The sequence below is a fragment of the Macaca mulatta genome, chromosome 8 (genome assembly GCF_049350105.2).
Source record: "Macaca mulatta isolate MMU2019108-1 chromosome 8, T2T-MMU8v2.0, whole genome shotgun sequence".
Taxonomy (NCBI): Eukaryota; Metazoa; Chordata; class Mammalia; order Primates; family Cercopithecidae; genus Macaca; species Macaca mulatta.
In genome coordinates this window covers 127,747,725-127,770,973 of record NC_133413.1, presented here as the reverse complement: position 1 = coordinate 127,770,973, position 23,249 = coordinate 127,747,725, and the positions used below count along the sequence as shown (strand labels likewise).

The following is a 23,249-nucleotide window of genomic DNA, read 5'->3' as shown; positions in this document are numbered from 1 at the left end:
CCACTCCTGGATTTTTAAAGAGAAGGCAGAAAATAAATAGCTAGATGACATGTTAGGGAAATTCCATATCAGTGAGGTGTAACTTGTCCACAGGTCTGCCAGAACGCCTGATATGGTTTGGCTCTGTGTCCCCACCCAAATCTCACCTTGAATTGTAATAATCCCCACGTGTTGTAGGGGGGACCCAGTGGGAGGTAATTGAATTATGGGGATGGGTTTTTCCCATGATAGTGAATATGACTCATTAAGATCTGATGGTTTTATAGAGGGGAGTTCTCCTGCACATATCCTCTTGCCTGCTGCCATGTAAGACATCCCTTTGCTCTTCCTTCATCTTCCACCATAATTATGAGGCCTCCGTAACCATATGGAACTGTGAGTCCATAAAACTTCTTTCCTTTCTAAATTACTGAGTCTTGGGTATGTCTTTATGAGCAGCATGAGAACCAACTAATACAACACCCTTTTGTAGATTGAGGAGAATTGACTGGCCTTGTTTCTCACAAAAACCTAAGCCTCCCCAGAGGGCAACATTGCTTATCATTGTAGCCCTCCCCAGGTTTGATATAGCCTTCAACTCTTGGTGGTAACAATGATAACTATAGCCAGCCTTTACTGAATTCTTAATATCTGCCAGGATTTATTCTACATGCTTTACATATATTTATTAATTTGATCTTGAGTGTCATCCTAGGTAAGAGATACTTGTATGATTCTGATTTTACCATGAGAAAACAAAGTCACAGCCAGGCTAATAAATATCTGTTTTGTTTCTGATGCAAATTATCTCACTGATTGAATTTTTAAGAATCTGAAGCTACCAGATCGTCTATTGCATTTTGTGCTGTTTATAGACAACCTCTCTCTGCATAATTGGTTATCAGTTTTATTGAGGTAAAATTTGTATACAATACAATGATACAAATTTATTCATACAGTTTAATGGGGTTTGAGATATGTGTTTGGTTATTTCAGTGCAATAAAAACAAAAAATATTTTCATTATCCTTAATTTTTCCCTCATGTTTCTTTGCAACCAATCCCCTTCTCAAATTCCAATCCAGACAACCACTAAACTATTTTCTATATGTAAGGATTATTTTTTTAATAGGTAGAATCACACAATGATGTTGTACCTGCCTCAGTATGCTGTGTTTGTGATTAAGTCATGTTGGATGTATTAATATTGATGATTAATATCTGTTATATGAATACATCACAATCTGTTGATCTGTTAGCCTCTTGATGCATATGTGTGTTGTTCCCAGTTTGTGGTTATTATAAATGAAGCTGCTGTGAGCATTTGTGTACAAACCTTTGTGTGGACCTATGTTTGCTTTTCTCTTGGAATGAAATTTCTGGGTAATACGGTAAGTGTATGTTTAACTATAGAAGAAACTTCCGGGTTGTTTCTCAAAATAGTTGTCCCATTTAACACTCCCACTGGCAGGCTGAAAGTTCAAGTAACTTTACATCTCTACCTACACATGGTATTGCCATTCTTTTTAAATTTTAGCTAAACTAAATAGTGTAGTGTATAGTGGTATCTCATCATAACTTTATTTGCCTTATTTGATGCATAATGATGTAGAACATTTCTTCTTATGCCTATTGGCCATTTGAATATCTCTTCTGTGAAATATTTGTTCAATTTTTTGCCAACTTTTTATTGGCTTATTTCTCTAATTAATGAGATGTAAAATTTAATTTACATATTTTCAAAATGTTCTTTGTTAGATAGCTCAATATAGTTTGTAAATATTCTTTATCAGTCTGCAGCTTCCCTCCTCATTTTCTAAATAGTGTATTTTAAAGAGGAGGATTTAATTTTCATAAAGTTTTAATTTGTTGGTTATCTTCTTCTATGGTGAGTGATTTTTGTTATCAAATAAATCTTGCCTGCCCAAAGATTATGAAGATTTTTATCTTCTATGCTTTCTTTTAGAAATAATGTAGTTTTATATTTTTAAATTTAGAGTTAATCAATTTTGAGTTATTTTTTGTCTATAGTTTGAAGTAAAAATCGTGGTTCACTTTTTTTTATATTGTTATTCGGCTGCCCCCAGCCCAACTTGTTGAAAGGAGTATTTTTTCCATTAAATTATCTGAAACTGTCTCCAAAATCAGTTTTCTTTTCTACTGATCTGTATTACTATGCTTGTGTCCCTACCACAGTCTTTTAACTACTGTAGTTTTATAATAAGTCTTAAAATTAGGAAGTGTAAGTCCTCCTACATTGTTCTTTCTCAATATTCTTTTGACTTTTCTATGGTCTTTTGCAAATCTAATCAAATTTTCTAATTGACTAGTTAATTTCTAAACAAAAAAAGTCTGCTGAAATTGTTATTGATATAGCAGTTTGAGTAGAATTGACCTTTTAACATATTGTATTTTATGATCCATATACATCATATATTTCTTCCTTTATTTAAGTATTCTTTAATTTCTTCTAGCAGTATTCTGTTGTATTCAGTTTATGAATCTTGGGTAATTTTTGTTAAACTTATCCTTAAGTGTTTCATAGTATTTCAATTATCTCTTCATAGGATATGGAAATACAATTGATTTTTGTACATCTGGTTACCTTTTATTTAGTTGCTAAACTCATGAAGTAGTTCTAGTAACTTTTGGTAGATTCTTGGAATTTTCTGCTCTCTGTGAATAAAGACGTTTTTACTTATTTCTTTCCAATCTGTATGCCTTTTGTTTCTTTGTCTTGCCTTATTAGACTGATTAGGACCACCAGTACAATGCTGAATAGTGGATTCCAATTATACTTATGTTAGATCACTTGCTATTGTCCCATGGTCAGTGAGGCTATATTAAATGTATTCTGTCTTTCATATCTCTGTGCTTTAGTTTTAATAATTTCTTCTGTTCTGCTTTCAGTTTTCTGATCTTTTCTTCTGTGGTGTCTAGTCCCTTGTTAAGTGCATCTGGTTAGTTTTTCAATTTGGTGTTATATTTTTCAACTCCAGAAATGTCATTTCATTCTTTTTATACTTTTCGTTTTTCTCTTTCTTATGTTCATTTTTTTTTATTTATTATTATTATACTTTAAGTTGTAGGGTACATGTGCATAACGTGCAGGTTTGTTACATATGTATACTTGTGCCATGTTGGTGTGCTGCACCCATCAACTCATCATTTACATCAGGTATAACTCCCAATGAAATCCCTCCCCCCTCCCCCCTCCCCATGATAGGCCCCTGTGTGTGATGTTCCCCTTCCTGAGTCCAAGTGATCTTATTGTTCAGTTCCCACCTATGAATGAGAACATGCGGTGTTTGGTTTTCTGTTCTTGTGATAGTTTGCTAAGAATGATGGTTTCCAGCTGCATCCATGTCCCTACAAAGGACGCAAACTCATCCTTTTTGATGGCTGCATAGTATTCCATGGTGTATATGTGCCACATTTTATTATGCTGCTATAAAGACACATGCACACGTATGTTTATTGCAGCACTATTCACAATAGCATTTTTAAAGTAAAATAGCTATTTATTCAGCCTGTTGTCATGCCAACATGTTCTGTGCATATACCACTATAATTAGCACATCCTTTGTAACAGGCAAAATTGTACATCAAGTTGTATTTCATGTTACCTGATTATATAAAAATGTAAAATGAAAATGAATTATCAGTTCCTTTTAACATTCCTAGTAAACAAGTCAGCAGTAGATATGAGGCACAAAATCTTAGTAAAATATGACACAGGGAGAGCAATAATGTAACTCTTATTTAAACTTAACTTGTCATAATTTGCTATTAATATACAAAGACAACAAACTTTTAAAACATTACATTTACTAAGATTCTGGCAATAAGACACAGCATACCAGGCTTGCCACTCAACTTGTTATTGTAAGTCTCAGCTTCAATATGAAGCCTTTTTTTTTTTTAATCAAAATCCTGCTTTTTACATGCTAAATATCTTGGCAAGTAGGCCATTAAACATAGTAATGAACAGCAAGAGTGAGGAGTTAACAAAAGCTAAACATTGCAGCCTAAACAAAATTCATACAAAAAATAAACTATCACTGGTTACATAAAATTTTCCTGACTGGTTAAAACTTAGTATAAAACATGCATTTTAGAATCTTTAGCTATCAAGTTCAAAAAGTACCAGTGTCTATTTAAAATAATTCCTCTCCCAAGCCAAAGTGTAATCAAAATTAATTCAAATGACATAACACATTCTAATGCTAAAAAATTTTCATTATTACTGAAGTGGAGGTAAATCTCAGAGCTTTTGGGGCTTTCTCATGCTGCAAATGGCTGTTTCTCTGGTTCACTGAAAGCAGCATATGACAGCATCCAAGGATGACACTAAGCTCAGTAAAGGGCAAGACTGCTGGTAGCCAGCTCTGACCTCCCTGTGAAGCATGGCTACTGTGTCCAGAATATAGGATGTGTGAGGATCAAAGGCACACTATTCTGCTAGCTAAAGAGATAGCAAACCACCCCCCCCAACCCTAAAAGCTCCTTCCCCAGGTAAATAAAAGTATACAAGGGGAAAAAATTAAAATACACTTATCTACAGAGTAAGGGTTTTAAAATGTAATTAATTAATTACATTAATGTAATCCCTCCTCCAAAAATTTTAACTAGAGTCATCTGGTCATTTCTGATTACATCTTAAAGATACATCCAGATTCAATTTCTGTTGGTTTATCCTTAGACACTTCTAGTCAAAAGTATTAATTTTATTCCCAAATATCTTAACCACTAGTATGACTGCAGTGTCTTATCTCCCAGAGTTATCAAGCACTGGAAGAAAAAAAAAAAAGATGTTCAAGCAGCAGGCAACATTTATGGCCCTTTCACACAGTGGCATCTGAGTGGCTACTGAATAGTCCAGGAATAATTCTAAAAACAAGAAAATTCATGCATTTTAGTAAATATGTTGTAGTTTTCACAGTTGAAATTTCCTCAGACATTGCACTTTCTTTAGAAGGGAATCCTGATTTTTCTTAATGTTATGGTGAGTCAGGACTTGAACTAGCAGCCTTCTTTTTCTTCTTCTTACTGTGTTTCTTTTTTTTTTTTTAATTTATTTATTATTATTATACTTTAAGTTGTAGGGTACATGTGCATAACGTGCAGGTTTGTTACATATGTATACTTGTGCCATGTTGGTGTGCTGCACCCATCAACTCGTCATTTACATCAGGTATAACTCCCAATGCAATCCCTCCCCCCTCCCCCCTCCCCATGATAGGCCCCTGTGTGTGATGTTCCCCTTCCTGAGTCCAAGCTTACTGTGTTTCTTATGCTTCTTTTTCTTTTTCGTTTTTTCTGTTGCTTTTTCTCGTTCTTCACTGCTTTTCTTCTTTTTTGCTCGCACCTCCTCAATATACTCTGATTCTGACAAGGACTCAGATGATAAAGGTTTATCTTCAGAATACATCTTTCTCTTTTTACTGAGTCCTTTAATATCCTTTTCTTTCTCAGTTCCATCTTTTGACTTCTTTTTCTTTTTTAAACTATCCTTACTGTCTGATTCAGTTTCTGACATGGAGCTTTCAGAAGATTTATGTGAACGGTTCTTCTTTTTCTTTCTCCGTTTTCCTTGTTTCTTATCCACATCTTCGGAATCAGAAGAACTGCTGGAAGAATCAGAGCTTGATGAAGAAGAAGATGAATACCTACCAGATTTCTTCTTTTCTTTTTTCTTTCTCTGTCTTTTTTTGGATGAGCTCTCACTTCCACTTAATAATTTCTCCCTGTGTTTTTCCAGTTCTTTCTTCCAGTTCTCATTCATTTTTTCTTCAAATTCAGCCAAAGCCTTGGAGCCTTTCTTTTTCTTTTCTAGTTGCTCTTTTACTTCTTCCCAGGTAGGCCTTGGTCGATTCAGATAATCTTGTATTGTTGGCCCTGAAGACTGGACTGGACCCCTTGATCTCGCCATTGCTATTGGGTTCATATAGGCCACCCGATTGTCCCGCTTCCCCATGGTGCTGGATTGAGCGCACAGTCGCACGCCAAGCTCTTATGTTCATTTTTCTTTTACGCCATTGAACATATTTAAAATAACATTTTTTAAATCCTTTCTATTCTATAATATTAGTCATTTCTTCAATTCTTTATTTTTTTGTTTGTTTTGAAACAGAGTCTTGCTCTGCTGGCCAGGCTGGAGTGCAGTGGCACAATATCTGCTAATCGTGACCTCCACCTCCCAGATTCAGGCAATTCTTGTGCCTCAGCCTCTTGAGTAGCTGGGACTACAGGTGTGTACCACCATGCCCAGCTAATTTTTATATTTTTAGTAGAGATGGGGTTTTGCCATGTTGGCCGGGCTGGTCTCGAACTCCTGGCCTCAAGTGATCCACCTGACTTGGCCTCCCAAAGTGCTGGGATTACAGGTGTGAGCCACCATGCCCAGCCATCTGTCATTTTTTAAGCTTTGTATTCACAAACTTTACCCCATTTTTAGATCTTGACTCTATCTCTTTACATGCCTTGTAATTTTAGATCGGATGTTCAGTATTGTAACTGTTACCTGGGTGAGTATCTGGATTTTGTTTTCTTCCTAAAAACAGTGTCATATTTTTTTTCTTTTTTCTGAGAGTCAATTAGTTTGCATCTAGGCTGACATCACCCTTCCAGTCTTGTGTTAAAGCTTTGTATAAGCTTGTATAGAGAAGTGTAAACTCTTCAACTGGTGCAACACTGTTTTGTGTTAATTCGAGCTTTACTGGGCTATCACTATTGAATAAAAATCCTACATATTTAAGGGGTACAATGTGATGTTTTGACATGTGTATACATTGTGAAATGTTTACCACAATAAAGCTAATTAACATATCAATCACCTAACAGTTATTTGTGTGTGTGTGGTAAGAATACTTGAGATTTCCTCCCTTAGAAAATTTTAAGTATATTTTAACTTAATATGAATCCTAGTCACCATGTTATACATTAGACCTCCAGAACTTATTCAACTTGTAACTGACAGTTTGCACCCTTTGACCAACATGACCCCCTTACCCATACCCCCAACCCAAGCAACCACCATTATACTCCGTTTCTGTGAGTTCAACTTTTCAAATTTCAACATATGTGAGATCATGCAAAGTTTGACTTTCAGTGTCTGTTTTATCTCACATAGTATAATGTCTTCCAGGCTCTTTCCTTTTTTCTTGAGACAGGGTCTTGCTGTCACTCGGGCTGGAGTACAGCAGCATAATCATAACTTACCACAGCCTCACTCCTGGGCTCAAGCGATTCTCTCACCTCAGTCTCCCAAGTAGCTGGGACTACAGGTAGCTGGAACGACAGGTACATGCCACCATGCCTGGCTAATTTTTTAATTTTTGGTAGATACAGGGGTTGCGCTATGTTGCCAAGGCTTGTCTCAAGCAATCCTCCTGCCTTGGCCTCCAAACTAATCACAACTAGAATGACAGGCATGAGCCACTACACTCAGCCATTTCTCCAGCTTCTTTCTTAAGGTTGAATAATAATCCATTGTGTGTGTCTGTATATATATACACAAACAATTATATTGTAAATAATGCTGTATGAACATGGGAGTGCAAATACCTCAACATACTTATTTCACTTCCTTTAGATGTATATGCAGAAGTGAGATTGTTACATGGTAGTTCTATTTTTCATATTTTGGAATACTTTTATACTGTTTTGCATGTTGTCTGCACCATTTTACATTCCCACCAACAGTGTACAAGGGTTCTTATTTCTCTACAATCTCACCAACACTTGTCTTTTGTTTTTCTGATAAAGCCATCTTAGCAGGTATGAAGTGATATCTCCCTGTGGTTTTGATTTGCATTTCCCTGTTGAATGGTTATGTGAAACTTTTCATTTACCTGTTGGCATTTTCTTTGGAAAAATGTCTATTCAGATCCTTTGCCCATTTTTAAATCAGGTATTTGTTTTTCCACTTTTGAGTTGTATGACCTACTTGTTTATTTTTGCTTCTGTTACCTGAGCTTTTGGGGGCATGTCCAAAAAATCATTGCCAAGAACAATATCAAGGTCTTTTTCTCCGTGCTTTCTTCTTTTATGAGTTTTATGGTTTTATGTCTTACATTTACATATTTAATCCATTCATAGTTGTTTTTTGTGTCTGGTGTAAGATAAGGGTCCAATTTCATTCTTTTGTATGTGGCTATTCAGTTTTCCCACCACCATTTAATAAGAACTATCCATTTCCCATTTTGTATTCATGGCCTCTTTGCCAAGATATCCATGGGCTTATTTCTGGGCTCTCGATTCTGTTCCACTGGTTTATGCATCTGTTTATATGTCAATACCATGCTATTTTAAGTTTTATAGTTTTGTAATAGAAATCGAAATCAGAAAGTATGGTGCTTTCAGCTCTCATCTTCTTGCCCAAGATTTCTTTTGTTATTCAGGGTCTTTGGTGGTACCATGCAAATTTTAGAATTTTTTTTCTATTTCTGTGAAAAATGCTACTGTAATTTTGATGGGGATTGCATTGAATCTAGAGATTGCTTTAAGTATCATGAACATTTTAATAATAATTCTTTCAATCCATGAACAAGGAGTATTTTTTCACTGATTTGTGTCTTCTTTCATCTTTTGTCAGTGTTTTATAGTTTTCAGTGTACCAATCTTTCATCTCCTTGGTTAATTTATTCTTAGATATTTTTTGATGCTATTGTAAATGACATTGTTTTCTTATTTTTTTTCAGATGGTTTGTTGTTAGTGTACAGAAATAAGACTGATTTTTGTACGTTGATTTTTTTTTTATCTGGAAACATCACTGAATTTACTAGTTCTAACAGCATTTTTTTTGGTTGAGTCTTTAGGATTTTCTATATATAATATTATGCCATCTGCAAACAGACAAGTTACCTTCTAGGTTTTTTTTTTTTTTTTTTTTTTGAGACAAGTTCTTTCTTTGTTGCCCAGGCTGGAGTGCAGTGGTGCCATCTCAATTCACTGCAACCTCAGCCTCCCAGGTTCAAGCGATTCTTCTGCCTCAGCCTCCCAAGTAGCTGGTATTACAGACATGCCACCACGCCCAGCTAATTTTTGTATTTTTAGTAGAAATAGGGTTTCACCATGTTGGCCAAGCTGGTCACGAACTCCTAACCTCAAGTGATCCACCCAAGTTGGCCACCCAAAGTGCTGGAATTACCAGCATAAGCCACCACACCCGGCCTACCTTCCACTTTTATTATTTGAATGTCTTTTTTTTTTTTTTTTTTCTAATTTTTCTGGCTAGGACTTCTAGTACTATGTTGAGCAGAAGTGATGAGATGGACATCCTTCACTTGCTCCTTATCTGAGAAGAAAAGCTTTCACCTTTTCATCATTGAGTATGATGTTAGCTGAGAGCTTGTCATATGTGACCTTTATTATATTCAGATATATTCCTTCTATATCTAATATCTTGATAGTTTTTATCATGAAAGTATGTTGAAAATGTAAAATGCTTCTTCTTCATCTATGGAGATGATTGTATCATATTTATTCTTCATTCTGTTAATGTGGCATATCATTTATTGATTTCTATGTGTTGAACCATTTTTGCGTCCCAGGGATAAATCACACTTGATCATGGTACACAATACTTTTAATGTGGTATTGTTTCAATTGCTAGTATTTTGTTGAGAATTTTTGTACATATGTTTATCAGGGATATTGGCCTGTAATTTTCTTTTCTTGTAGTGTCCAAATCTGGCTTTGATATTAGGTTAATGCTATGCTTGTAAAATGAGTTTGGAAGTATTTTCTCCTCTTTGCTTTTTGAGAAGAGTTTCATAAGGATTGATATTAATTCCTCTTTAAATGTTTGATAGAATTCAGCAGTGAAGCTATTAGGTCCTATGCTTAGCTTTGTTCAGGTTTTTTATTCATACTTTAATCTCCTTATTCATTATTGATACATTCAGATTTTCTAATTCTTCATGATTTAGTATTAGAAGGTTGTATGTTTATAGAAATTTGTTCATTTCTTCTAGTTTATCCAATTTGTTGACATATAATTGTTCATAATAGTCTCTTATGGTCCTTTGTATTTCTGTAGCACCAGTTGTAATATCTCCTTTTCATTTACAATGTTTGACTTTTTTCTTTTTTCTTTAGTCTAAAGATTTTAAAATTTTTATCTTTTCAAAATATCAACTCAGTTTCAGTGATCTTATCTATTGTTTTTCTACTTTCTGTTTTATTTATTCATTCTCTGGTCTTTGTTTTCCTTCTTTCTGCTAATTTTGTACTTCATTTGTCTGCCTTTCTCTAGCTCCTTACATGTAAAGTTAGCTTGTTTATTTGAGATTTTTCTTTTTTCTTAATGTAGGCATTTATCACTATAAACTTAACTGCTTTTTCTTTATATCTTAAGTTTTGGTATGTTGGGTTTGCATTTTTGTTTGTCCCAAGATATTTTTGATTTCCTTTTTTATTTCTTCTTTAACCTTATAGTTATTCAGAAGTATATCATTTTTGTGAATTTTACAGTTTTTCTTCTGTCATTCACATCTAGTTTCATACCACCTGTATTAGTCCGTTCTCAGGCTGCTATTAAGAACTGCCTGAGACTGGGCAAATTATAAAGGTAAGAGGTTTAATTGATTCAGAGTTCTGCAGGGTTGGAAGGCCTCATGAGACTTACAGTCATGGCAGAAGGGGAAACAAACAAGTCTGTCTTCACATGGCAGCAGGAAAGAGAAGAATGAGAGCTGTGTGAAGGGTGAAACCCTTTATAAAACCATCAGATCTCATGAGAACTTACTTAGTATCATGAGAATAGCATGGAGAAAACAATTTCCATGATTCGATTACCTCCTGTCGGTTCCCTCCCACAACATGTGGGGATTATGAGAACTACAATTCAAGATGAGATTTCGGTGGGGACACAGCCAAACCATGTCACCACCACTGTTTTCTTATAAATTTTCTGTCTGAATGATGTATTCATTAAAACTGGGGCATTGAAATCCCCTTGTAGTATTGTATTGCTATGTATTTCTCCTTTCAGATCTGTTGTATGCTTTATGTATTTGGGTAAGGAATCATTGGTTAGGAATTCTTTTCTTCCGAGGTTAAATGAATGTATGTTTACAATTGTTTTATCATCTTGATAAACTGATCCCACAATTATTATATAATGACTTTTATTGTCTTTTGTTACAGTTTTTGACCTAAAGTCTATTTTCTCTGGTGTTAATACAGCTACTTATCCTCTCTTGGTTTACATTTGCATAGAAAATCTTTTTGTATTTCTTCATTTTCAGCCAATGTATGTCTTGAAAGTTGAATTGAGTCTCATGTAAACAAAATATACTTGGAGCTTTTTTTTAAAAAATCAATTTAACCACCCTATGTCTTTTGATTGGAGAATTTAACCCATTTACATTTAAAGTGATTATTGATAGGCAGGAACTTACTGATATTTTATTAATTGTTTTTTGGCTGTTTTGTTGTTCCTTTGTTTCTTCTTCCCTTTCTGTCTTCTTTTGTAGATTTGATGATTTTTTGGAATGGCATGCTTTGTTTTCTTCCTCCTTATCTTTTGTGTATCTCCTATAGGATTTTGGCTTTATGGTTACCATGAGGTTTACATAAAAGATCTTCTAACAGTCTATTTTAAGCTCATAATAACTTTACTTGCATATGAAAACTGTAAACTTTTGCTCCCCCAAATTCTCTGTTGTTGATTCACAGTTCATATATTTTTACATTGTGAATCTTGTGAATCCATTAACAAGTTACTTTAACTATAGATTTTCAATAATTTTGTCTTTTAACATTTCTACTAAAGTTGAAGGTGAGTCACTCACCACCATTACAGTAATAGGGTAAAGGGATACTTAACTTTACCAGCAAGTTTTATTATTTCATATGTTTTATATTACTAATTAGCCTTCTTTCATTTCAGCTTAAAAAGCTCACTTCATTATTTCTTATTAAAAAAGGTCTAGTGGTGATGAACTTCCTCAATTTTTATTTGTCTGAGAAATTCATTATTGCTCCTTCATTTCTGAAAGACAGCTTTACCAGATAAATTATTCTTATTGGTTTTTTTTTCCCCCTTCGGCACTTTGAACATATTATCTCACTTTCTCCTAACCTATAAGGTTTTGCTAAAAAAAAAAAATCTGTTGAAAATCTTATGAGGGTTTTGTTGTAAGCAATAAATCTTTCTTGCTACTTTCAAAAATTCTCTTTGATTTTTGACAATTGATTATAATGTGTCTTACTGAAGTCCTTTTTGGGTTGAAACTCTGGAAATTTTTGTACTTCACATATCTGGATGTCTATCTCTCTCCCCAGCTTTGAGATGTTTTCAGCCATTATTTATTTAAACAAGTTTTCTATTTCTTTCTCCATTCTTCTTGTGGGATACTCCTAATTTTATATCATTTCTCTGAATGGTGTTTGTAATTAGTGCTTGTAATTTTATGTTGCCTCAGCATCCATTTTAAAGTATGTGTAATTTTCTCACATCAGAAGCAGGGCTCAACCAGCCTTGCAGTTTCTAATACTATATACCCCACTCAGATGGTTTCAGGTAGTAGACAGAGATAAATCTTAGAGGCATCTTTCTTGCCTCACAGGTTGATCTCCCTACTTTCCTGCTGCCTCCTTTAAATGGACCATTCAGAGGCATCTTTCTTGCTTCACAGGCTGATCTCCCTACTCTCCTGCTGCGTCCTTAAATGGACCATTCAGACATTTTCCAATGAACTTAAAGGGACCACTTCTTGGTTACAGCACGACCTCCTGGAACTAGTGCCTGCTTGCTTTAACCCACAAATTATGGCATCCTAGGGGAAACATGTTTCTATAACACCCTGGACTCAATAAATGCATTGACTCATGGGTCCCTTCTCTCTTTCTGCTTGTGCTCCACGGCTTCTGTGTACGTGTGGGCTTCAGGGGTGCTGTGTGTCCTCCAGGATCTATAAATACTAAAACTCTTAAATTTTCACATTGTGGTTGTGTCATTGAAGTTGCTCCCACAGTCCAACCCAAATCCCTGATGGTGAGGCTGCCCCAAAGGGACCCATGCAGGTGGATCCCCTGCTGGTGCTCTTTTGTCTGAACCTCTCAGTTGCTGAGAAGAGTAGTTACCAGCTAAGCTGATAGAGTTTCATTTAAAGCAGCTTCTCATATATCCTGTAGGCTTTCCTCATTCCTTTTTAATCTTTTTTTTCTCCTCTTACTGGATAGTATCAAGTGACCCATCTTTGAGTTCACAGACTCTTTGGTTTTGCTTGATCAAATCTGCTGTTGACACTCTACTACATTTTTCATTTTTTTCATTGCGTATTTCAGCTCCAGAGTTTCTATTTTTATAAAAATGTTTATCCCTTTGTGCAACTTCTTCTTTTGTTCGTGTATTTTTTGCCTGACTTCATTGAGTTGTCTATGTTCTCTTTTAGCTCACTGAGCTTCTTTAAGACAATTGTTTTGAATTCTTTATCAGGCAACTTATTGATGCCTGTTTCTTTGGGATTGGTCACTAGAATAATTGTATTTTTTGTTGATGTCATGTTTAGTTGATTTTTCATGTTTTTAAAAAATCTTAAATTGCTGCATTTGGAGATACAATCAACTTCTACAGTACTTACTGAATAGCTGCAGGGGATAAACACCTTCACCTGTTAGCCTGGATAGGAATTCTGACTCTCTCTTAGATCTTTTCTCTGGGTGCATGCACACTACACTTTGTGTTCCCTCTTGGGGAGCAATTGTGATTACACACCTTCTCTTGATGCTGAAAACCAAGCTGGGTACTGGGAGCTCCCGTTTGTTTTTCCTAGGCTGGTTTCCTACAATCCTTGCTTGTGTGCTGTCTCCCAATCCTGCAGAGTTGGGCCAGCTGTCTGCATCTGCTCATGAGCCATCTGCAGAGTCTCATACTTGTCATTCACAGAGCCAAATGTGGGGTGGGGAAAGAGGGATTTGGCAAGGTGTGTCAAATGTCATGGGTGCTTTTGGTTCAGTTACAGTGTTCCATAGGCAAGGCGTTCCAAGAGCTTCTTGGATGGACGTCCTGATGAAATCCACAAATTAGTAGGATTCATGATCCCTTGTTTTCTGAGCTCTGGTTGCTTTGAGTACCCCCCTAACTTTGCTGATCCCAGTCCCCTTCAACCACTTGACTGTGCCAGTCACCAGTATCCTGGGTGGGATGAGAAAGACGTGGGTCTTGTGAGCAGCGTCCCACATGGCTGAGGGAGTCAGGTGCTCACTTACTACACTCTCACTTTTCCCTGTAGGAGAAATCACAGGCCCATGGTGTCTGTCTTGGCACTGAGCTTTGCCACCTTGTGGGAGGGCTGATATAGGTAAAGTAAAGCTACTCCTCTTACTTTCTCCAATATGTCAGATTTTTTGCTCCAGTGATGTGCTCAAACTTCCCTGCTGGATTCTTGTGCCCCCACAAAGGTACTCTCATCCATGGATGGTTGTCAGCATCCATGCTTCTACATGGAGATGATGACAGAAAACTCCTATTTCGCTATCTTTCTGGTGTCACTCCCTATAGCACTGTTCTCATTGTATAGTCATTATAACATCTCTGCTAAATGCCCTGGGTGTTCAATGAGGTCTCCCAACTCTTGTTGGTAAAAACTCAAAATTTTTTTAACCTCGTATAAGCCAGATTTGTTGTTTTGCTTATAAGTCCCTAATAGTTCTTTCCATCTTTATTGTCTTCATTGAAAACCCTGAAACCCTGGTCTCATAGAGCTTCAACCTATGCACGTGCAGCTTAATATTTAAACAAATATCTACAGTTTTACAGAGCTATTTTCCTCTGTTACTTATTTCTGGTATGTTACCCATTTCTGGTATGTTACCCTAAAACATTCAGGTACCTCAGTTTTTCCAAACTTGATCTCTGTTATGTAAGTTCAGAGAGACTACCACTGCTTGAATTAACTCTCCCCACTCCAGAGTCCTTTATATTATTCAGCTGGAAAGTTGGAAAGAATCTAGAGCTTACCGCTTTTGTTTTCCTTTATTGGGAATTACACTCCTTTGCTGTTCTTTATCTAACGACTGAATTTCTTTCAAATAAATTTTGTCCAGTTTTCTAGCTATTGATGTGAAATGGGTATTAAAGTACCAAGTTTTCATTATGGTCAGAAAAAAGAGTAATTGTTGAACAAAGAATCAGAAATTCTCATTCCACGATCTTTCAAGAGTTTCCCTTAAGTTTATCCAAATTTTCTGTGGGGTATACTTATATTTTCTTGATTTTTTTCTTCACCTATCTCCACTCCTAAGGTACATCTTGGTCTGAATTACTGTTATTTCTTTCATCCATTCTCCACAAAATCAGCAAGGCAATGTATTTTGTGTGACAGCATATTACTAAAAATTGGTAATATGTTGTCAGTTTAAGTAACATTACACCATATCAGATGACAAGTAGGGACATAAAATAGAAGACTTGACATCAACAGCCTTAAAGATACTGGACTATTCCTGGCAGGGAATTTTTTACTATACATCTGTCCTACAGAGGCCCAAGTGTGAGCCATCCTTTGGGATTCATTCATTCTCCTTTTCTTATCCCTTTTCCTATTTCCATTCTTCATCCAATTGTGTAATCCCCAATCCCTCTTCCTTAAGCTATCAACTACAAATTAAGAATTCTTGGCAGAGTGCAGTGGCTCATGCCTGTAATCCCAGTACTTTGGGAGGCCGAGGTGGGCAGATCACCTTAGGTAAGGAGTTTAAGACCAGTCTGGCCAACATGACGAAACCCCATCTCTACTAAAAATGCAAAAATTAGCCAGGCATGGTGGTGGGTGCCTATAATCCCAGCTACTCGGGAGGCTGAGGCAGGAGAATCACTTGAACCTGGGAGGCAGAGGTTGCAGTGAGCGGAGATCACGCCACTGCACTCCAGCATAACTTGACTAACCAGATCAACTTAGATTTTTCTCCTCAGTCTTATCCTTCTAGAACAGTGGTTTTTAAATTCTGGCTGCTCATTAGAATCACCAAAAGAAACTTTTATATAAATTCTACTTCCTGGGCCTCAACTAAACCCAACAAGATCAGAATTTCCTGGTGAAATTGGGAACCTCTATTTCTATTTTTTAAAATTCCCCACTAATTTTAATACGCACTCAACTGGGAACCACTTCTGGAAATTTGGCCCATGGAGCTTGCTTTTCTCAGCTGGAAAGATCCTGTCAGGTATTTTCATTAACAAAATGACCATTATGTTAACTTTCCTGCCTAGAGAGCATAAGAATTCAGAACAAGTTTTGATATTATGATTTTTTTCACCCTTCCTTTGTCTCAGATTATATATTTAAGCTTATCTTTGCAGTATTCTCAAAATGAGAGAGAGGGATTAGGAAAATTTCTTTCTTTCCAGAGCTAAGACTATTAAGTCATGATTTTCTTATCCTTATAATCTTCATATCTTTTAATGTTTGATGCACTTAAAAATTTAAACAGATTGAGTTTTAATAACTCAAATTCTGACAGTTTTTGGTCATACCTAGTCTGTAAAAGAAGTTGATGTTATTGTCTCAAGGTGAAATTTTCTGAAGTTGACTAATCCTTGGATATTTTAATGTAATTTATAAATTGACAAATAATAATTGTGCATATTTATGGCATTCAATGTGATGTTTTGATCTATGTATACAATGTAGAAAGATTTAATCAAGTTAATTAACATATCCATCACCTCACAACTTGTCATTTTTTTTTGTGGTGAGAATGTTAAAAATCTATTAGCAATTTGAAATATACAATATATTATAATTAACAGTGGTCACTATGCAGTGCAATAGATCACTAAAACTTATTCTGTGATGTAATTGAAATTTCATAATCTTTGATCAACATCTTCCCTTCCTCAGTCCCTCCTCCTTCCTCCTAGCCTCCGGTAACCACCTTTCTATTCTCTGTTTATACGAGATCAACTTTTTAAAGATTCCACATATAAGTGAGATCACACAGAATTTGTCTTTTGGTTCATTTCACTTAGCATAGTATCCTCCATTTCTATCCATATCGACATGAGTGACAGAATTTCCTTCTTTTTTAAAGGCTATATAGTATTTCATTGTATATATACCACCTTTTCTTTATCCATTCACCTATTGATGGATACATTGGTTGATTCTATATCTTGACTATTGTTAATAATGCTGCAACGAACATGGGAGTGCAGGTATCTCTTTAACATACCAATTTCATTTCCTTTGAATATATACTGAGAAGTGGGATCATTGGATCATATGATAGTTCTATTTTTAGGTTTTTGAGGAACCTTCAAACTATTTTCCAAAATAGCTCTGCTAATTTACATTTTTACATTCCCCCAATAAATTCTTGCAATCTCTCATTAGAGAGAAGCTAGGGGACCACTCATGCTTATGAGAGAAAGGAGGCATTCCCTCTGCCTTCATCCATGGCTTGCTTCAGCATTGCCTTCAGACTAGAGTGCTCCCCTTACAAAGAGGGTGTAAAAGTTCTGCTTGCTTAAATAGGAAAACATGTACTCCCTGTGCCCCCTTCCCCAGCTTGCTCTGGTGATAATTCCAGCCCTGAAATCTCTTTAGGAAAAGAGGTTGAAGACCTCTGCCTGCAAGAATAGAAGGGATAACACTCTTTGCACCCTCATCCTTGGCATTCTCTTGAGATAAACTCCTACAATCTCTCATTAGAAGGAGGCTGGGGGATCTCTCCTTGCCTGAAAGGAAAGTGGGTGCTTTCTATGACTTCCTCCCTGGCTTGCTTTAGGGATATAACCAGACAGAAGTCTTCTGCTAGGAGGGTGTGAGACTTCTGCTTGCTCAAACAAGAGAGAAGGCCCTCCCTGTGCCTTCTTCGCTGGCATGCTGCAGCAATAAGTCCAAATCTGTAGACATTCCCCGGATGTTGTTTCCACATGCATTGCGCACCCTCAACTTCTACAGTCTTCACCTGAGGAAGTGACTCTTAAATTACCTAACTCTAGGAGTTGATGGGGCTCTGTCCTCTTGAGTCTGCTAGACCACACAGAATAAAAAAGTGACATTTAAAGTTGCAAACTTTCATCAGCTGTGTCCTCAGGTTTAAAGTGAGCAGTCTGAAATAGAGTACAGGCATATGCCTCACACTCTCTTCTTGGTGTAGGGTAGAATGTTTGGGAGATAAACTCTGGCTCTCATCTTCTCACCAAGGAAAGAAGTAACTGTAACACACATCTGTAACCCCAACCTCCCTAGCTATACCCCAAGGGACTGGCTTCTATCCCATCTCTCTTGAGGCAATAACATAACTCAATACTTCATAATTTCTTGAGAGGCAGTAAGAACAAACACAGGAGACTGGACAAGGACAAAGAATTTAGAGGCATCTAGAATCTTTGGCTGAGCTGATTTGAGAGAAACATCTTCTGTACAAGACCAGTCTGACAAGAGTGGAAGAGGTGTTTTTTTATCTTATGTGAAGAAGCCAACATAGAGTCAAAGAAAATAAAGAAATGGAAATATGTTCCAAATAAAAGAACAAGATAAATATGCAATAGAGATATGCAATTTACCTGACAGGAAATCCAAAATGATAGTCATAAATATATTTACTGAGGTAAGGAAAGCAATGTGTGAACAAACTGAGAATTTCAACAAAGAAATAGAAAATATATAAAAGTACCAAACATAAATCACTGAGCTGAATAATACAATAATTGAACTCAAAAATTCAATAGAGGGATTTGACAGCAGACTAGATTAAGCAGGAGAAAAATTTAGCTAATTTGAAAATAGGTCACAGGAATAATACAATCTGAGGAATAAAAAGTCAAAAGAATAAAAAAGTAAAGGCAACCTAAAGTACTTATGGTACACCATCAAATTTACACCAGAAGAGGAGAGAGAGAAAGAGATGGAAAATGTATTCAAAGAAATAATAACAGACAACTTTTGAAGTCTGAAGAAAATAGAAATCTGGATCCAGGAATTTCAATGGACACCTGGTAAGGATAAATTTAAACAGACTTACGCCAAAACACATTAAAATCAAATTGTCAAAAGTTAAAAACAAAAGGATATTGAAAGTTGCATGGGAAAAGCAACTTGTTAGATACAAGTTACATACAGAATCATGTTACATACAAGTTACATGCAAAAATTAGAGTTTCTAACAGAAAATCTGCATGTCAGAGGGAATGGGATAAGATATTCATAAAGCTGAAAGAAAAAAGTTCTGCCAAGCAGGAATACAATACGTAACAGTCCTATGCTTTAAAAATCAAGGGGAGATAAAACCTTTCTCAGACACACAGAAGTTGAGGGGAATCTACTACCACTATACTTGCCTTACAAGAAATACTAAAAGTAGTCCTTCAAGCTGAGGGACAAGGTCACTTAAAAGTAAGCATATAGCCAAACTGAAAACACTCCTATACTGTAGTGGTGATGTGAACATCAATTATATCTCTATAAAAATTAAAAGATAGAATTATTAAAAACAACTATAGCTACAATAATTTGTTAAGGGACACAACCTATAAAATATACAAAATATGTCATCAAAAACAAATTGTGAGGTGGGGAGTGTAAAAGTGTATAATTTGTGCAAGTGATCAAGGTTAAATTGTTATCAGTCCAGACTAACCCTTGGTTTTATCCAGATTCATAGAGGGAGTATCCATGTCTCTGTTTTAATTACCTATATTTGCTATGGTCTGAACATGTCGCCAAAAATTTATATGTTGAAACATAATGTCCTAATTTATTTATTTATTTTTATTATACTTTAAGTTCTAGGGTACATGTGCACAACGTGCAGGTTTGTTACATATGTATACATGTGCCATGTTGGTGTGCTGCACCCATTAACTCATTAACATTAGGAGATATAACTAATATACCTAATGTAAATACCAACATACCTAATGTAAATGACGAGTTAATGGGTACAGCACACCAACATGGCACATGTATACATATGTAACAAACCTGCACGTTGTGCACATGTACCCTAGAACTTAAAGTATAATAAAAATAAATAAATAAATAAATAAATGAAGCATAATGACCAATGTGATAGTATTAAGAGATAGGGCCTTTTTGAGGTAATTATATCATGAGGGTGCAGCTCTCAAGGATGGGATTAGCACCATTTTAAAGGAGTTGAGGGAGTAGATGCACTGTCTTCCACTCTTCTGCCAGGTGAGAACACAATGCTTATCCCCTTTTGTTCTTTCCATCCCTTTTGCCAAGTGATGACACGTAGGTGGCCCATCTACAAGAAACAGTCCTTCATCACATACTGAATTTCCTGGCACATTGATCTTGGACTTTTCAGCCTCCAGAACTGTGAGGAATAAATTTGTATTCTTTGTGAATTACCCAGTCTCCACCATTTTGTTACAGCAGCACAAACAGACTAACACACATTTCTTGGCCACATTCTTGGAGTCTTTTTTTCTTTTTTGAGGGTGGGGTATGAAATTCATGGGGTATGAATTCTAAACCTTGACCCTTAATTTTCTTTATCTAGATGTCTTATTTTATTTCTTAGAGAAGAAACTGTCCAGGTATCTGTCTTGTCAAATTTTTGCACTATTTTAAAGGCTCCTTGGAGAAATGGTCAGTGTTGGCAACAGTAGATAAAACATTCCTAGGATTTATACCAAAGAATGTGCAATTTCTTCACTCCATTTCATCTATGAGAAGAGACTACTTGGACCCTGGAATTAAGCCCTAGTACATTTACTATTTCATCATCAGAGATTAAGGGAGATGTTGTTGATTGTTGTTAATATTCATCTTAAATTGGGAGGCCTTTATTGTATCACTTGATAGTAATACTTAGCTTCAGGCTGGGCGCAGTGGCTCATGCCTGTAATTCCAGCACTTTTGGAGGGCAAGGCCGGTGGATCACGAGATCAAGATAACAAGAGCATCCTGGCCAACATGGTGAAACCCTGTCTGTACTAAAAATGTATATATATATACACACACACACACACAAAAATTAGCTGGGTGTGGTGGTGCGTATCTGTAGTCCCAGCTACTCAGGGGACTGAGGCAGGAGAATCACTTGAACCCAGGAGGCAGAGGTTGCAGTGAGCTGAGATTGAGCCACTGCACTCCAGTCTGGCAACAGAGCAAGACCCTGCCTCAAAAACAAAAAAACAAAAAAAACCCAGAAACTGAACTGCAATGTAGTTAAATGACTTTGTTTATGGTCTTTTATTTGGATATTTGTAGGTCACTGGACCTTTTAGCTCTCAGGTGATATTCTTTCCACTATAAAATTGTGATATTTATTTAACAGATTAAAAAAATCCTGACTATGGCATAAGTGTTTTTAAATTTTGGCAGTGCTCGTATGTGCACCCACATGCGCACAAGGACATGTATGTTTCCTTAGAACATTTTGCATATATTTTCAGGGAGTTCTGGGGTCTTACCGCCCATTTTTGGATCCCTCATTAAGAACTTCTGTTGTAGGTATAGGCTCAGTGCAGGAACAATATCAAATATTTTAGCATTGCCTTTCTTCAAATACTGGTAGAAATTTTTTTTTTATTTGTTTGTTTGTTTCTTTTTTCTTTGTTTTCCCCCCAATACTGTCACCTTAGGGTCCAGGCAAATTTTCCACCCAATAAGGCAAAAATATTTTTGCTTGCTGTCTTAACTTCAACCAATTTCTTAAAATTAATCCAGCCTAGAAAAATCAGCCAGCCAAATGGTGTCAAGACAATTCCTGGCTTAAATCAAATACCACATTGCAGACTTTTTTTTTCACACCTTTGCTGGCTCTTTTGTAGTAACACTTTTATTCCCCCATTTCTTCCTGTATTATTATTATTATTTTTATTTTTTTTTATTTTTTTTTTTCCTGAGACGGAGTCTCGCTCTGTCACCCAGGCTGGAGTGCAGTGGCGGGATCTCGGCTCACTGCAAGCTCCGCCTCCCGGATTCACGCCATTCTCCTGCCTCAGCCTCCCGAGTAGCTGGGACTACAGGTGCCCGCCACTTCGCCCGGCTAGTTTTTTGCATTTTTTAGTAGAGACGGGGTTTCACCGTGTTAGCCAGGATGGTCTCGATCTCCTGACCTCGTGATCCGCCCATCTCGGCCTCCTTTATTATTATTATTATTATTATTATTTTTTTGAGACGGAGTTTCACTCTGTCGCCCAGGCTGGAGTGCAGTGGCCGGATCTCGGCTCACTGCAAGCTCCGCCTCCCGGGTTCAGAGGCAGGTTCACGCCATTCTCCTGCCTCAGCCTCCCGAGTAGCTGGGACTACAGGCGCCCGCCACCCCGCCCGGCTAGTTTTTTTGTATTTTTTAGTAGAGACAGGGTTTCAGCGTGTTAGCCAGGATGGTCTCGATCTCCTGACCTCGTGATCCGCCCGTCTCGGCCTCCCAAAGTACTGGGATTACAGGCTTGAGCCACCGCGCCCGGCCTATTATTTTTTAATACAAAGGCTTTCTAGTCTGTGTTCCTAAATACACTCCATGTTTATCAGGAAACTTTGCCCCAAGAACAGCAGCCAATGAGTCCCTCCACTGAAGACTAGGATAATTGTACAGCCATAATAGGTGTTGTTTGGAAATGAATTTGAACATTTGTTTTATTTCATGAAACATATTAAACACTATCAAAGTGCCAATCAAAGAGGCCGAATCTCACTGATAAATGAGATGCTGGCAAAGAGTACTTTGGGGATACTGAGGATGGAACAACTAACAAGATTCCCTCCTTAGCACCTCCAGAGTGAAACAAAGCAAAGTGAAAAATTTCCTTAGCACTTCTGAGGTCCTGTGAGTCTGCAGCGACAGATGGTTAGTGAATCAGGGAAGGCAGCAAGAATAGGGGTAGTAGCTCTATTAGTCAGTATTACAGGTATCTGAGTCTTATATATAAAGCACACCTGTTCAAGAGAAAGTGGCTTCCCTGACCCCCTTTTTCTTCATAGTTATCCTCAGGCTAATTGTTGGCTCTTCTCATTTCATTCCCTATTTAAGGAAGGCTTTGATGTTCCTTTCTAGCAAATGTCACCCTGGGAATGCACAACCTTGAGGGTGATTGCCTCCTTAAACTCTGGTCCTAGTTGCCTCATTTGCCTTACCTAGTCCTGACCCAGCCTAGAGTTAAAGGGCTAGAGAGGAAAAGAAAGAAAGGAGGACTTGCTGTCTGCTACCCTATAGCAAAGGTTTCCAAAGGACAGTTGTGTGTTCACTGAAGAGAGGACTGTCTCCCTTGTTTCTCCTACAATGCTTGGGCACTCCCACCACAAGAAGACCTGTAAAGATGCTGAGGTGGAAGACACCAG

At 36.8% G+C, this 23,249-nt stretch overlaps 1 protein-coding gene and 1 long non-coding RNA gene across 3 annotated transcripts in view; one reads left to right on the top strand and one right to left on the bottom strand.

Annotated features, from left to right (window-relative positions):
* Positions 1 to 23,249, top strand: part of LOC114680325 (uncharacterized) — a 395,268-nt gene that overhangs the window by 162,853 nt on the left and 209,166 nt on the right. The window lies entirely within an intron of this gene.
* LOC114680324 (protein FAM133B) lies at positions 4,982 to 6,005 on the bottom strand. Its single transcript, XM_028852878.2, has one exon. The coding sequence runs from the start codon at positions 5,953 to 5,955 to the stop codon at positions 5,164 to 5,166; it is 792 nt and encodes a 263-aa protein (XP_028708711.2). The 5' UTR covers positions 5,956 to 6,005; the 3' UTR covers positions 4,982 to 5,163.

What these genes read in the sequence shown, in the direction of transcription:
- LOC114680324 (XM_028852878.2), bottom strand. Translation starts at nt 5,955, where the DNA reads ATGGGGAAGCGGGACAATCGGGTGGCCTATATGAACCCAATAGCAATG.